Consider the following 16550-nt stretch of genomic DNA (forward strand, 5'->3'; position numbering starts at 1 on the left):
GGATTCGAATTCAGCCCCATTAACAAAGATACATGATGAGTTTGGACCTCGGTGTGTTCGGAGGCATCGGTGTGCATGGTGTGTGTGCGCCCTGCCGCTTCTCAGATTCCTGGAGGCCGTGCGTGTGTGTGCTTGAGTGCATGTGTGTTTGTGTGTGTGTGAGTGTGGTGTGTGTGTTGCTAAGGGACAAGGCTGGCAGTGAGCCGGTCTCTCTGACTGTCTGATCCGAGGGCCGCAGATATAGAGGCCATTGAAGGGATGAAAAGTTCCATCTTCTGAGCCTTGGCCAGGTGAGAGAGGAATGATAATGAGAGAGAATGAGAGGTGAACACAGACAGAGAGAAAGAGAGAGATAAAGAGAATGAGAGATGAAGACAGAGAGAGTGAGAGAGCAAGAGAAAGCACAATACTGGTAGAGAGAGAGAGAGAGAGAGAGAGAGAGAGAGAGAGAGAGAGAGAGAGAGAGAGAGAGAGAGAAAGAGAGAAAGAGAGAAAGAGAGATGTGACACAGGGACAGCAAAAGATTGAGAGACAGAGAAAAAGAGATGAGAGGATGAAGAATAGTATGCTCAGAGGAAACGTCTCCTGTCCCACCACGTCACAGACTCCTGTACTCCACCCGAACTGTAGTAGTATTCAAGTCACACACCTGTCTGCTCGGAGTCCCTACTCCAATCTACACTTCCTAATGAACTAATATCATTTTGTAATTAGTCAGGCTTGACATTGATACAATGTTTATAATAGGTAGCATTAGCAAGAACTGTTAAACATATTTGTCTTGTCATGATATTCAGAAGAATATGTCAGTGTATGTTCATTCATTGTGCCAGTGCATCAAAGTTAACAGATAACCTTTCACATTTGTATAAACTTGACTTCACTAACTTTTCCTAACTCGACACAGCCAATAAACTATGCCCTCTAATGTGAGTTTTGGAGTTAGCAATCCGTAATGCTTCTCTACCACCCCCTCCTGGCAGACAGGGTGAACAACCAAAGTTGATCACCAGGTTGGACCGTTGACATCCCCTGGGTAAACAAGCCCAGATTGGGGAGCAGGCCTACATGGAGTACAGGAGTAGCAGCTCCACCTAGTGGCCACCAGACAGGATAGCAGACGGAGACATGAGAGAGTCAGGATGGGTTGAGGGCTTAGGGGAGAGGGTCATGCTCATAGATAATGAGCATAGGGCGGGGGGGGTCACAGGAAGACCACAAAAAGGGGCGTTCGGTGCGAGGGCCTCCACAGGGGTGTGGGGAGGGGGGGGGGGGAGGGCGGGAGGAAGGAGGGAAGGGGGAAGGGGAGGGGAGGGGGGTCGTACCTAGGTTGACGGTCAGCTTGACCTTCCCCCCGTCCAGCTCCAGGCGGAGGGTGTCGGCGGACTCCTTGGAGGTGGTGGCGGCCAGGAGGCCGTAGGCCCGCTGGGACATGAAGCGCAGGGCCACGTCCTCAGCCTCCGTGTGCATGGTGCCCGGCATGATGATCTTCAGGTACATGCTGCCGTCGTAGCTCAGCACGGTCGCCTCTGTTTCGGGGGGAGAGGGGGGGGGGGGGGGCACAGACAGGCACGCGCGCACACGTGTAGCCGCACACCCGGAGACACGTGCATTACGGACACACACACATAAAGACACACATACAAAGACACACACACACACAGACACAGGCGTGCATCAACGAATTAGCACTGAGAGGTACAGTGAGAAAGACAAGCAGAGATCTGATACAGTAGAATGACACTCATCAGGGGCACAAACGCACTCACACACGATGGATTTCTAAACAGGAATGAACTACCGCAGGAAACAAACTGAAGCGATCACCAAGAGGCTGCATCAACATTTTTGGGGTTGCGTGGTAAGATGCGTGTCACCAGTTGCCATGGGGACTCCTCTCATCCGGACACTCCCCTTATCTACCTATATTTTGGTCATACGAGTGGTTTTTGAGCCATGGTTTCCACCGTCGTGTGCGTTTGTGTGTCTGTATGTGTGTGGGTTGCACAGAAACAAATCCAAGGTTGTCCTCAATCATGTGACGTGACGAAAATAATGCTAAGATTCAGGATGAGGAATGAGATTCAGCGAATCTCACTACCATGGAATATTCCATGATCAAATGTGGATTATAATTAGTTCGGCTGAACATCGTTCACACATAAGCAAAATGTCCAGCGACAGTAATGACCGTCTTCATGGCTGGATGACACAACACCATGCATCTGAGAATGTGACGTCTTAAGGAATAGTCCTGCAATCATACACAACCACACTAGGTGGCAGTGGAGGACTGCAGAGATGGAGACTGTTTGTTATCCGGATGGCCCGTGGCGGGGCTGTTAGCGAAAACAAACCCTCGCAAAATCCACGTTTCTCTGGATTTCTACAATGGTTCTCGCAGTCTATTGTGTTCTCAGTCTCTCTCAATCTGTCTTTCTAATGTCTCTCTCCTGCCCGCTGAACACGCTGCTCTTCCCTTCTTTCTTTCACAAACTATGTTTGTAATGTGTCTCGTCTTCCTCTCTCGAAACAGCCCCAGTCCCCCCCCTCTCTCTCCTCTCTCTATCTCTCATTCTCTGTCTCTCATTATTACATGTTTATAATGCATCTCTATGGCTCTTCCCCCTCGGAACACACCCACACTGCATGTGCCATCTCCTCTCCCCGTCCTCTTCCTGTCTGTCTGTCTGTCTGTCTGTCTGTCTGTCTGTCTGTCTGTCTGTCTGTCTCTCTCTCTCTCTCTCTCTCTCTCTTTTCTAACTTCTGTTCTCTCTTTCTAATGATCTCTGCTTGAGCCCAACACTCTCCCCCTCCGCAGTCTCTCCCTCCTCCCCTCCAGCTCAAAGGAAGTGTGTCACCGCTTCCTCCTGGCGGTGTCACATCAACAGCGGGCCCCTCCGGTCTCATTAGGGGGACCAGACAGGAGGGAACTAGCGAGCTAGCCGCTATGTGGCATCGCCCGGACAAGGCAGGAAACGGGCAGGGCCACCCGGAGAAGTGGGTGAGCGCCCCAGATGGTGCAAGAAAGCCTCGGCGCTCGGCCGAAATGTTATGCCAGTCGTCCAGCAGTTCACTCAGTGTGTGTCTGTGTGCAGTTAACCCCTGCCAAGACAAGCCGAAATGCCACCCGGCTCTGAGCTCCAAAACAGATGGCTCATCGAGAAAAGCGAACTCTCTCTCTCTTTGACAGCAGCTGCGTAGAAGTTTAAAGAGAGCGCGGCGTGTCTCGAGATGACAATTTTATTTGAATTGACTGTCTGCCTTTGTAGAGCCATTGACCATCTTGCAGCAAAAAGAGTGAAATGTCCCTTTATTCAAAGGGCCAACACACTAACGTTGTTAGGTTAATTCTTTGGGGCTGCGTCGTGACCCAAGGAGAATTTCTCGTCTGCTGCTCGGAGCTCAAGGTGATTTCCAGTCTCTCCACCACAAAAAGGCTGCGATCAAACGAGTGCTTACCTATTTCACAGTTGCTACCCAGGTAGCCCGTGCCGGTGCAGTCGCAGATGTATCTGTTCCAGCCCTCCTTGCACAGGCCTCCATTCCCGCAGGGGGCGCCGCTGCACCTCTTCTGGGGCTCCCGCGTGCAGAAGCTGCTCACGCCCGGCGAGCTCTGGATCTCGGCCAGGCGCCGCACGTCGCGGCTCTTGCCGTCGATGAAGAGGTCGCGCACGCAGCCCACGTAGCCGTAGTTGAGCAGGGCGGTCCACACCTCCGGGGAGAGCACCAGGTCGCCGCGCGCCTCCGGGAGCCCCCCCAGGAACATGTCGCTGTCCAGGTCCAGGATCTCGCTGCCCTCGTTGGAGTTGAAGGGGATGCTGCGGCTGTTCACCGAGATGGAGCCTGGGTGGAGGGTGGGGGGGGGGGGGAGAGGGGGAGGCAGGTGGAGGGATGAGTGGAGGAGGATGGAAGGGAGGAGGAGGGAAGGGAGGAGAGGCAAGGGAAGAAAGGGAGATCAAGAGGTAGAGAGAGAAGGAGAGAAGGAGAGAAGATTAAAATAGTTAAAGGTGCAAACCTCAGCTTTTTGCATTGAGTTTGTGTGCATTGTGTAAGTGTGTGTGTGTGTGTGTGTGTGTGTGCGCGCACGTGTGAGCACATCATTAGTCCCAGTAAGTTTGCTAACAAGTCTACTTGATAGACCGGTTCTCAGCTGTGTTTGTGTTTCACTATAATTGAATAAGCTCCCGTGTTTGCGTGTGCGTGCGCATACGTGTGCTCTTGTTGGTCTGTTTGTGGGTCTATATATAATTGGCTGAAGGGTGAGAAGCAGAGCTGAATTCCGCAAGGAGCGAGGGACACAAAGGCTCCTCTCCCCGCACATCCCAGTGATGTACGACGTCCTCTTAATTGTCTATTAAAAGGCAATTACTGCAGAGGCGGGACCGTGATCTCCTGCCCCACTATGGTTCGCTGCTGGGGATTTAGGCATGACGTATGGGGAGCTCTCCCACCTCCGTGTTACTTATCAGTCGCTGACACATGCACACAGGTGCACTGCAAAGCGCGTGCACACCCACAGTTCACCCTCTCCCTGCCACACACATGGAGGTCCCATACACCTCAGCGCCCGCCACGCGCACGCACACACACACACACACCATGAGAACCCATAACCAGTCCACAAATATCTACCTTAAGGCATCTACGACAACCTTAAAGTGAAGCAAGCAGCCAACGGCATAAGACTCTCACCTTTCCTCCCCTCTCTCTGGAAGTCCACGTGGCACCAGTCTCCGTCGTTGACCTTCTTGTTGCTCGTCTTCAGCTTGATGCTCCCCGAGCCCATGTCCATCAGCAGGTACAGAAACCCGTCCAGCAGCTCCATGGCAAAGTAGTCCGTCTTCAGCTCGCGACTCGGCCGCTGCTGCAGCTGCTCCTTGGGCCCCTGGGGGCGGCCGTGGCTGAAGAGCAGCAGGCCGCTGGGCTCGGTGGTTTTGAAGTCGAAGGAGATGGAGCCCGTCTTCTTGGTGTGCCACTTGGGCAGGGCGATGTACGACTCGGGCGTCTCGAAGGTCACGGGGTCGAGGGCCGCCACGTCCTCGCAGCGGAACACCAGGTCGCCGTACAGGCTGATCTTGGGGTCGCGCGTGATGGCCAGCCGGGAGAGCTCCAGCTTGAAGTCGTTGTTTTTGTACACCACCTGGGGAACGGAGGGAGGAGGCGGTCGCCCGCGTTAGCAAACACGTTGTCCCCGTTAGGTCTGAGACGTTTCGCGTGCCTTTCGAGGGACTCGAGAGATGCATACGCGCACGTGGACATGTGGTGGTTCTTTTTCGGGAAAGCTTTCGACGCCTGCGAGACAGGCGGAAGACGACCGGGGACTCGACCGGATCCTCTGCCCGAGGACGAATGCGGCCGTTCCTGACCGTCTTTAATAAGACGTTATGCTACCGTTACAATTTAAACCGCCGCACGTGTATACGTGTGTGTGGGTGCGACCATGCGTTTGGAATGTAGCAGGTTTGGAATGTAACAGGGCTGGATAGCCGACTTTTACGATGCCGTCTCGCTCCCCCCTTTTTCCTCTCCCTTTATTTCTGTCAGGTCCATAGACTATAGTGATGGCTGTCATCAAGGAAATGGCGCTATCCTGGGAGAGGTGGCACACTGTGAAATAGCTGTGAGAGCACCTCTTAGACGGAGGGTGTGAACGGAGGAGCCAAGTGGCTCCTCACATCCCAGAGCCCATCACGCACACACGCACACACACACGCATGTGTTACGTGCTCGCACACGATCAACACACAGACATCCATGCAAGGAGGCACGCATTCATGTTTAGACAAGTGCCCTAGATGCACGCGCAGTTTCAAACCAAACACACATTTTTTTTTTTTTTCGCTGCATTCCAATTTCTGCAGACTCCCTCAGCCTTCCTCTCTGTCGCGGCCGCGGCATGGGCTAACTGGGGTAACTCCTGAGGTGTTGCGTGCTACTGTGTGTGGACCCCACAGTCTTGTCATTAGCAAGGATTAGTGCTGCTAATTAGCCGTGCTAACTCTCCTCTGGCAACCAGTTTGAGCTACTTGGGGTGATACAGTGTGAGGGAGGGTTAATGATAGATAGAGAGAGAGAGAGAGAGAAAGAGAGAGAGAGGGAGGGAGGGAGGGAGAGAGAGAGAGAGAGAGAGAGAGAGAGAGAGAGAGACAGACAGAGAGAGAGAGAGAGAGGGGGGAGAGAGGGGGGAGAGAGAAGGGGAGAGACAGACAGACAGACAGAGAGAAAGAGAGAGAGAGACAGAGAGAGAGAGAGAGAGAGAGAGAGAGAGAGAGAGAGAGAGAGAGAGAGAGAGAGAGAGAGAGAGAGAGAGAGAGAGAGAGAGACAGACAGAGAGAGAGAGGGGGGGGGAGAGAGGGGGAGAGACAGACAGACAGACAGACAGAGAGAGAGAAAGAGAGAGAGAGAGAGAGAGAGACAGAGAGACAGACAGACAGACAGACAGACAGGAAGAGGACGTGGAGAGGAGATGGCACACGCAGTGAGGAGGGAAACAGCTATGAGAAGTAGAAGCGGGAGATCAAAAAGAAGGCAGGAGGTGAGAGGTGAGATGTGAGCCATGAGGCCACAGAAGAAACAGAAAGGTACGGAGGAGTGGGAGGAGAAGAGAGGAGGATGTGAAAGACAAAACATGAATAGAAAGAAGGGCTGTGTGTGTGTGACAATGGTTGGAGACATTCAAGTAAGGGAGGAGGAGGTCTGAGAGAAAAGAGAAATGGAGGACAAGGGAGGACAAGGAATCGAGGGAGGAACAGGAACGGTTGGAGAAGAAGGCAGAGGAGATGTGGTTGTGCATCTCGGAAAACAGACGTCTGAAAGGGCTAAATGCTGGCATTGTGTCACAGAGAACCCAGACAGCGTGAGTCTTGGCTATAGAAAAGCGCTATAGAAACCTGTATTCAACACTGCAGTTCGACTGCAACCTCATCTGACTCGCTCACAACACTGCAGGAAATTGTCCAGTTCCAAAGAAAAGGCATTTCAATTCATCTTTTTATTTAGCGTGGAAAGGTGTAGACTTTTGCAAGCAGGGCCACATATTATATATAACAGCACTGACTTTTCAACCCAGGCCAGGTTCTGCATTTTAAGTGCAAGAAAGCTTTTGAAATGAATGAACCAAGTTAAAAGAGTCTTACTTCAGAGATAAGATCTGGTGGGATTTAATGGTTTACGATAATAATAAAAAAGAGAGAGAAACTATGGTTTTCTGTAGGATTAAGTTTGGCAGGCGTTCAAGCCACCGGGATGTTTGTAGAGATGACATGTGTATTGGCTTATGCTTTTTAGTGTTCTGATGAGTTTGCTATCGCTGGACTGCTTTCCCTGCTGCCGGGTGACTAGATTGATTTATTTTGTCATTGAGAAACTCGCAAAGCCCCAGACATAATCACTTTTTGCTGATGCTCCGGGGTGTGTGTGTGTGTTACAGCAATGTGTGTGTGTGTGTGTGCTTTGGCAAGAGAGTTTAGTTTGTTGCTATTGTCCCCTTAAAATATTTCACAGAAACCATCCTATCATAAACGTTTTTTATGGAAATCTGTCAAAGCTGACTGGCTAAGTTGATTTTGAGCAGACTTACGGTCTCTGAAACAATTACACACGCACGCACGCACGTACACGCACACAAACACACACAGACACACACAGACACATGCACACAATGTTGTCTGTCAGGATGCAGAAAGTTAAGAAGATTCTATCATCATTGTAAGGTGAAGTTTTATCGTTGATGCGAGACGCTGCAGAAATAGGCTCGGATGGTGGTGCGTGAGAGATGAAGGGTACAAGACGAAGGAGGAGAAAGAGAGGGAGGAGAGGGGAAAGGGAAGGGACTAGTGTGCAGAATCAGTCGAAGAAATCAATTTTTAATTTGGCTGTCAGGATGGTAAAGCTGGCGTTCCAACAACACTGGCCTGGACTTAATTACACAAATGCCTGGAGAATAGGAGGGAGGGAGAAAGGGAGAGAAGGAGGGTGTGAAAGAGGGGGATATCAAGGTCACAAGTAGAGAGGAGGAAAGGTGGCAGAGAGGGCACAGATGGTGAAAAGGGGGAGAAGGAGAACACATGTAAATGACACTGGAGGGAGTGAGGATGGCGTGATCTGATTTCTCACACAAACACAAAAGCGCACAGATTCAGAGTCAAAGAAACACACACACACACACAAACACAAACATACACACACCAGTAGCACAAACACATTCCAGCACAGAGAGCACATTTATGTATTTGTATGTACATTATATGTATCTGCATTACCATGTCTTTATTATAAACTATAAGAATGTGTTTGCTTTGAAGTGTATATCAATTCAAAGGTCTTTGAAGGCACACCCCCCAGGTTATCTATCTCTGTCTTTCTCATTCAATCTTTTGCCACTGTACCCACTGTAGGTTGTTTGGCTCCCAGAAGCCTCTGGGCTAGCCCTAACAAAGCTCCTTTCTCCTCAGTGGCAGCATGAAAGCTGGGCTGCAGCCCATGACACCACCCTTGTAATGGTTGTTATGGTATTGACCACAGGATGAAATACCATTTTTACAGCATGAACCTGGACAAGCACATCCACACACACACACGTTCCAGCTCCCCAACACACAAGTACCACAACATATCTCTGTCTCTCTCTTGTCCACATCCTGTGAAATATTCACTCTACTTCCAATTATACTTGGAGCTAAATTACCACCAAATTGAATTTGAACAGAATATTTTTGTATATTTTAATATAACTTTAAATAAGAGAACCAATTCAATAATAACACTACAATATTAAAGACAAACAAACACAAATCTGAACTTCATATGTGTCATATGTCTTCATCAATTTATATCTTTATTCTCAGTCCAGCTGAAGTATTTTTGTCTATATACCAAACCATAATGGCTAAACTGAAGATTTAGCATGTCTCATAACATTGTATGGCTAATACAGTACAGTATGGCAAAATGTCAAGGTGACATACTATGATAACATTTTGCAGTAGGGATTCCTACTCTGACCCATAACCATTTCCCAGGAGAGAGATGGGATCTGTAGAGAAAGTGGGACAATAGCGAATGGTTCTGAACCTGACTGTCAGTTTGAAGCGATTTGAAATGAAATAAATATAGGATTACGTAGCATGTCCCAAACAGGTGGATTTGTATGCATACTGTCTGCTGCAATGTATATTGTGTAAACACAGCTGTTTCTACTGAGTAAAAGTTAACTGTTCGGTGTGTAGTGAATTTATCCACTGCAGCTGCCTGTGTTGTAGCGTGAAAATCCAGAGCCTGATGTTTACACCCTGAAAACTAGTCCTGACACCTTTTGTGTATTTTTGTATTTTTTTTACGACACTTGAAAGTTGGTTTTGGAGCTGAATTCAAATGTTCAACCCAAAAATATGATTTGAACTTTATTTTCAGATTTGGTTGCAATGTTACTGTCAGGCCCAGTTCTGGTTCATCCTGACAGTGATAGATTCAAAACAATTCAATAAAAATTACATTTGAGCTATTAACCCATTTCTGATCATCCTCCTGTTCACATTGCATTAAAAGCAATTTCACCACCCTTTTTTCTCTCCCAAAGGCAACCCCTTAATTTGTCACATTATCCATTTTTTTCTCAAGCCCGATTCTTTCATTTCATTTTTCTGTTAGATTATCACTCATACAATCCCATCAGGCTCTCACTTCCACTTTTCTCACTTAAGCAGCTATTGCATCCCATGGTATTTTGACATTTCCCTCTGTTTCTCTGTCTTTCTCTCTATATCTTTCCCCCTCTTTCTGTTTATTTTTCTCTTGCTCTCTGCCATTGTTTCACTCTCTTTCTTACTTTCTCTTTCTTTCCGTCCTCAGTTTTGAGTGAGGTGCCTTGAGAGGATATACATTTGGGATATTTTTCCCCAATACCGTATATTGAAATTGTAATCATAAAGGCATTAATTAGACTTCAGATGGAGCGATAACTATATAATTCATTAAAACAGTTGAAAAAGTAATTACTTATTCAATCAGCCAACCTTTATAAGGGAATGTAGTGATTCACTGCCATTTCTCCTTACAAGTCATTACCCAAACAAAAATGTTATGTTGTAATCAGACTAGTGCTCTTGTCAGCTTGTTAAGTTGTGGCTTGAAGCCTAGGTAAAGAAAAGCAATTTCATACAAAATATTGGGACTTGGTTTCCCCCTGCTATTAGCAAATGTATTTGTTTACTTCCTCAGACTGATGACCAAATTAACTTCCCCCCTAGAGAAAAGGCATAATGTTCAGAGTTCTCATGCTAACTTTCTACTAAAGGACAATGGGTGCATTGTATCTTCAATGGAGTCGGTGTGCCTTTTTGCGTGGGTGGGTACGTGCGTGTATTTCTGAGAGAAAAAGGGGACAACATCGTGAATACTGTAAGCAAAATGTGAAGCATTCGTTTTAAACAGGACGTACGATACATCGTGTATCTGTTTAGGATATCTCATAGTACTTATGGAAACAATGACAATGGCATGACAGAGGCATGCAGAATGGAACACTCTGTTGCTAACATCCCGTAGTGACGCATATTCAAAATAGGTCTTCGTGCATGTGTGTGTGTGTGTGTGTGTGTGTGTTGTTTTCCCGTCCCTTGCTGTGGTGTGTGCAGCAGCGTTGCATGTTTAGTCTAGCAGTCGAGGCAGGAGGAAGCAAAAACATTAGGAGAGGGCTCATGATTAATCTGACAGCCTGTCCGACGCCTCCCACACTTTCCCGCAGCGGCCCACGCTATGGAGTATGACATCTGTGTGGGACGATCGCTGTTTGCCCGTCTCTGTGTTTTGACTCTGTTTGTTGCGCTGTATGTCCCTTGCCTCTGTGTGCGCCTCTGCGCACGTGCGCCTGTCTGCATGCTCTCGTGTTTATTTACATGGCTGCGCTTGTGTGGAGCTGTCTGGCTTTGTGTGTGTATGAATGTGGGCATGGATGTTTGTGTTTGTGTGTGTGAGAGAGAGAGAGAGAGAGAGAGAGAGAGAGAGAGAGAGAGAGAGAGAGAGAGAGAGAGAGAGAGAGAGAGAGAGAGATGCACTGCTATGAGCTCACTCACGTCTTTTAGACAGCCCATGAAGTTGTTGCTGACGGGGGATCCGGGCAGGTCAGCAGTGTTGGGACTCCCTCCTATGTAGAAGAAGTCGTCCGAGCCCAGCATGGTGTAGTCCTCCTGGGTGTAACCAGTGGTGGTCAATATACCATCCACTGATATTGTCACCTGTCATAGGCATTGCCCAACAGAGATAGGGAGAGATAGGACAGGGATACGGAGAAAAAGACAAGAAGAAAAAAAGGAGGAAGGAAGAGAGCAGAGGAGGGAGGAAGAGGGTAGAAGATGGAGGAGGAGAGGAAAGGAAGAAGTTGGATTAAACACTGGCGGTAGGCAGAGCTGTGTCCTTTCGATTTGTTTCGGTTGCGTTTTAGGTTTAATACTCGGATAGGAGTTACTCTGGAGTGCAGTTGCTAGGGTTTGCCCCTTGGCCAGCACTGTTTGTGTCAAATGCATAAACCAGGCCCAGCTTTTAGTTGTAGAAGAGGGTTGGTCTTGACCTTGTACTGTATATACTACCATAAAGTAGTCAACAAATGTGTTCGCCTATTCTCTAAATACATTGCTTTATAAAACTATGCAATCTCTTTATATTTAACCTCCTAAAGAAAAACATAACCGGCATTATTTCTTCAAGAGAGACAATACAATGTTGAAAAGGACTACACTGACTCTTTTCCCGGTTGAAAATAAGCTCAATCAACGTAGCTGGTGTAAAAATAGCTTCCTTTAATATATAATTGCCCAGAGTAATGTCTTTGGTGAGAGGTTACAAGGGTGTGTGATGTCTTTGATCACCAACTGAGAAGAAACCGCCAGGCAGAATCAAACGCATCACTAGGAGGAGATGGAGGTTGATAGCGGCGACTGAGCTTTGAGACAACTATACTTTGTTTTCTTTCGCGAAACAGAAGTGACAAGCGTGTGTTTTAAAGTCTCCCTCAGGCATTTTGAGGGATATTTTTGACAGGTTTTTTGTCAAGGGGCCAGATGTGTATGTGCAGTCTCTTCCAAAACATAAAAGGTGGTAAATGACTCATCATTAGTATTGCTAAGGCACTAACTAAAAGGCTATTGTGAATTGACCTTAATTTGATTATACTGCAGTTGTGATGAGAGGGGGGCCTTTAACATGTAACACCAGACCTGCCAAGATAGGAACAGGGAGTGTTTAACATGTAACACCACACTCTGCCTCAGCACAGAGACTTCCCAGGAGGGGAATTAAATTAAACATGAAATATGTCCGATTGAAGTTATAATGTGGCGCAAAATGGGATAGAAATACTCAATTTTCCTCTAACCAACTTTGATGAGGTGTTTATAATTGAATGCCCGCCCTTGAAGAATCCTAATCATTAAGGTAGGGGATTTTTTTTTTTAACCATCAAAGCATTTTCTAATAATGATGGTTTTGGGGTAATTGAGTTATATTATGACTAGGTTTGTGGTGAGTTGTTTGGAAATACAGCATTGTCCTGCCAACTGACTTGATTTGGATCTGAATTTGTAGTCAGATACTAATTTATGAGGTAATTATACTAATGGTCCTGGCTGGGCTAGCTACAATGCTGTCCAATCGTTAATTAGACATCTGCTATTTCGAGACTGTACCACACACTATACAAATATGACTGTGTTTGGTGCTTACAAAATAGAATGTTATTTCACAATAGCATGAAGCAGGGTTTCCTGACCATAAGCATATACTTTCAGGAGAGGTCAAATTCAATAGAATTTGATCTTCGCTCCAGGATTATGAGTGTAAATACCTGCTTAGTGATTAGAAATTAAAGGGCACTCTAACTTTTAATAGGGACATTTGTTTTCAAATATCAGTTTTCTGACTTTAATTTGACACAATCACTGGAGTACATACTTCACACTTAACAATTCAGTAATTAAAACTCGTTGACACGTATCCTACTTCAATGATGGCCACAAATGTAGAAAAGAAACTCAAAACAGTGCTGTCTCGCCCAAAAGCACCTAAAGGTAACCTTGACAACTGTACTCCAAAGTCTTTTCCTAACCGAGTCTTCTACTTGCGTTTCTTATTTCTTGTTTAAATCTCTTCGTACTTCCCTGAATAGGGCAACCCATTTTTATGTCTGCTGTCACTACTTGGGTGAGACAAGTTCAGGAGGGCCTGGTTTGATTGGCTAAGAGGACACATGCCACATGACAGAGGATACATTCATGTGGTAGTAGTTATTCTCAGAATAAGGATTATTCTTGGGGGCAGGTGTATCGGTATGTCCAGTGGAAGTTCATTTCTTTGCCGGGTGGTGAGTGGGGATGGTGTCGTATGGGAGAAGAGTGGGGCCGCCGGCTAGGGATAAGGATGGGGGGGGGGGCCCTTACTCTTCTGAATATATCCACACCACGCCAAATGGTTCCAAGCCATCCAACAATTCAACTAGAGGGGGGATTTTTGTTGTTGTTGCAAAGTTCCAAACCCTTGCACCAGGAGGGATCCAACCTCCTCATGGTTAATGTGGACGCATTAGGCACCTTAACTCCATAAGACCGGAGACCTATATTTCCTTGTTCTCTACATGCAGCTTGTGAAGGTAAATACATATACTACGAGGAGCTTTTAGGCTGGGATTGGTTGCCAGCCCATTTTTGTATGCTGCTATGGGTTGGATGGGTTGGGTAGGTTGATACAGTGTAGCCGTTGCCAGCTTTAGTCTGGCATGGGGTCCAGCATTTAGCATCATTACTGGGTCATTAATGGACCAGAGTCAGCCAGCTGCCAGACACCTGTGAGGATTCCAGCTGAAAGAGGGAAAATGAGAGATTAGTTTTTGGCTGTCCCTTGTTCTCCCTCTCCTCTCTCTACTTCTCCACCTCCCATTTTTCCGTTATTCCATCCCAGCGATTTGAGCCCCTTCACATCAAATAAGCTCACTTCGTTCATTTCATACTTTCACATATATAAACACAAGACGTTAATAACGTGAGAAAAGCCAACCAAGTTATGGGAATCCTTACTGCTGGCACGTCATTGCTTCAGCCAGACTGCATCACTTGTACTTCATTATAACTTTATGTTGCCTGTGCTTGCATCATCAGACACTGGCTAGAGGAGACCGATGGCTGATGATGACATCACAGGCCGCCAGTTGAAAGTCCCTGGTTCTCTGTTTCCCCTAAATCAGTAGCCACACAGACCTAGAACGACAACAGCCCCAAACATTTACCTGCAATGCAGATTCTTTCTTTACAATATTACAAACACAAATGTGCCTTCAGTGAGTTTTTTAGATTTTGTTTTGGTTTAATAGACACCTTTCTCAAATGCTGGGAGTGTGTAGTGTTTAGAAAATGTTCTACAATCGGTTGGGTTGTATATGGACCTGGTGTTGGGAAGCCATGCAACCTGTTCTATGCAATGCCTGCCCTCAATTGACAACACATGACAGAAACATTTCCAAAGGACTGGCTCCGTCTGAACATGGCTAGGAATGAGGCAAGACTGTCAAGATAACTGTTACTTGACTCTGACTTCTGACACGCCAAAGAGTCAGGCTGAATCAAATTTACAATCCATCCAAGATTTCAGATGCTCCTCGACCAATGTCTGCTACAAGGTAATCCCACTTTGCTAACACAGTGAACAGGTCTATGGGCAGAGAACCAGAACGATAGGCTTTGTAGAGTAAGCTCTATTGACACTTTCAAAAGCTCTTCTCCAAAAGTCAACATTGACAGATTGTGTCCAGATCTTATCAACATTGGCCAATATATTATATTCTTCCTTGAACACAGAGTGACATCATCTTAAAGATAACAAAGACTAAGTACACTCTTTCCCAGAACCAGGTATACACTATTATAGTGAAATTCATAAGCCATTTCACTATAACTTAATGTAAAGCACACCTAAAATGTAACACACTTTTTTTCACAATGACTGAATTGAAGAGTCATTTCATGGTGTATGAGCACGAGCATCCATCCTCATCGTGCAGTTTTAAATTCAAAGATAGACTACTTAGTCACCAGACAGTTACTAATAAAATATATTGACCATCAACCTGACGCTTTTTGCTGGGATTGACTAGCAGGAAGGCAGTCGAAGTAAGTGGTTAACTATTTCATCAACTCCTATTGCAATGTTAAGTGTGACTCCATGAGTCTGATTTCAAAGAAAAAGTGATTGACAAGCTAACAGATTGTGTTATTATGTACAGTACGTGATCTTTAAAGTGCAGAGTAATACCTTCCATCTAGAATATCTTATTATATAGCTGGAGATTTGGGCTGAGTGCAGCTTGCAACTGTAATCAAGTCAGATGCCTTGAATGTGGGATTGCAGTAAATTGCCCGCTTTCACTTTGACAGCAAAGTGTGTGTATTTCAGCCAGTAACATAAAACAAATGTGTATAAAGCAGACAGGAAAGATGTTTTTCCCTTTTACTTTATGTTTACAAGAATTCACATTCGAAACTGCCAGAAGAGATTAGAGCACATTTTCAATGTCAGCTGACAATGAAATATTAAACATTAACCGTTATTGTTCTGGATGACACTGCAAATGCGTTGGGGTATTTTGTTGAGTTTCCATCTTCTTGTCAAAGGACTGGACCAAAGTAATAAATATGAGGGAATATGGATTGCCTTGTCACGTATAAAGATAATTATTTCACATTGATGTATTGAACTCATAGCCATATCAGCATCCCCTTTATTTACATTAAATGTGCTTTGACAGCCCACTCCTTCTTGTGCCAAATCATCTGTGTTCCATTGGGGCTTCTTATACCCACCGGCAATAGAATATGCACCATATAACTGATTCCTATTACATGATCAAATTGTTCCCCTATAAAACTTGTGAGTGCCTTTCCTGAAAAGGAAATACTTATTGAAATACAGAGGCAAAGCAAAGGTGATGAGCACCATTTTGTGACGCTTCCCTCCTCAGTTCCACGGTGCTTTTAATCATGCTGATTGACATGACATTCTCAAATAGTTTCTTTTTTGGATGTCAAGAAAAAATTGCCAGCTCACAACTTGCAATGAATGTTATATAAAGAGCTTTGACTGATCGACTTTATGACATGGCAGACAGATAGCCTTTATAATCCACTTCTTTCTCCCGATTGGCCTATTTCAGACATCTTATTAAAACTTTTCATCTGAATAAAATACTTCCTAGGATCGTCAACTGAAGAAAGACAAGCCGTTCCCCTCCAACATATTTCATCCACTGTTGTTTTTGGGACTGAAGAGCCAGGCAGACTGACTGCGGCCCTGTGTTGATGCTCTAATAGCAGGGCCCTGTGGTGTGCTTGGCTAAGCATGTCACCGGCTCATTGACCATGCAAGGCTCCGTGACTCGAAGTCTCACTGGCAAAAAGTCTCCAACAAGAGGATACCCTCTCATCATGTCATCAGAAGTCTGGGCGAGAGGGTACGTCTAGGGAAACCCGCAACACACACTCACACACGCAAACAGACACAAACACTCA

General features: G+C 46.2%; 1 protein-coding gene across 1 annotated transcript in view; it reads right to left on the minus strand.

Annotated features, from left to right (window-relative positions):
* LOC146222327 (neurexin-2-like) overlaps positions 1-14526 on the minus strand; it is a 282700-nt gene extending 268174 nt beyond the window's left edge. The window contains exons 1-4 of the mRNA XM_084691157.1: positions 11076-14526; positions 4696-5143; positions 3463-3846; positions 1326-1529 (exon numbers count right to left, since the gene is read on the minus strand). Coding sequence (XP_084547283.1) covers positions 1326-1529; positions 3463-3846; positions 4696-5143; positions 11076-11177 — 1138 coding nt within the window. The 5' untranslated portion in view covers positions 11178-14526. The remainder of the gene's footprint in view (positions 1-1325; positions 1530-3462; positions 3847-4695; positions 5144-11075) is intronic.
* Positions 14527-16550: the final 2024 nt, after the last annotated feature.

Source organism: Hypomesus nipponensis, chromosome 25, assembly GCF_054491055.1.
Source record: "Hypomesus nipponensis isolate SF chromosome 25, ASM5449105v1, whole genome shotgun sequence".
NCBI classification, from domain to species: Eukaryota; Metazoa; Chordata; class Actinopteri; order Osmeriformes; family Osmeridae; genus Hypomesus; species Hypomesus nipponensis.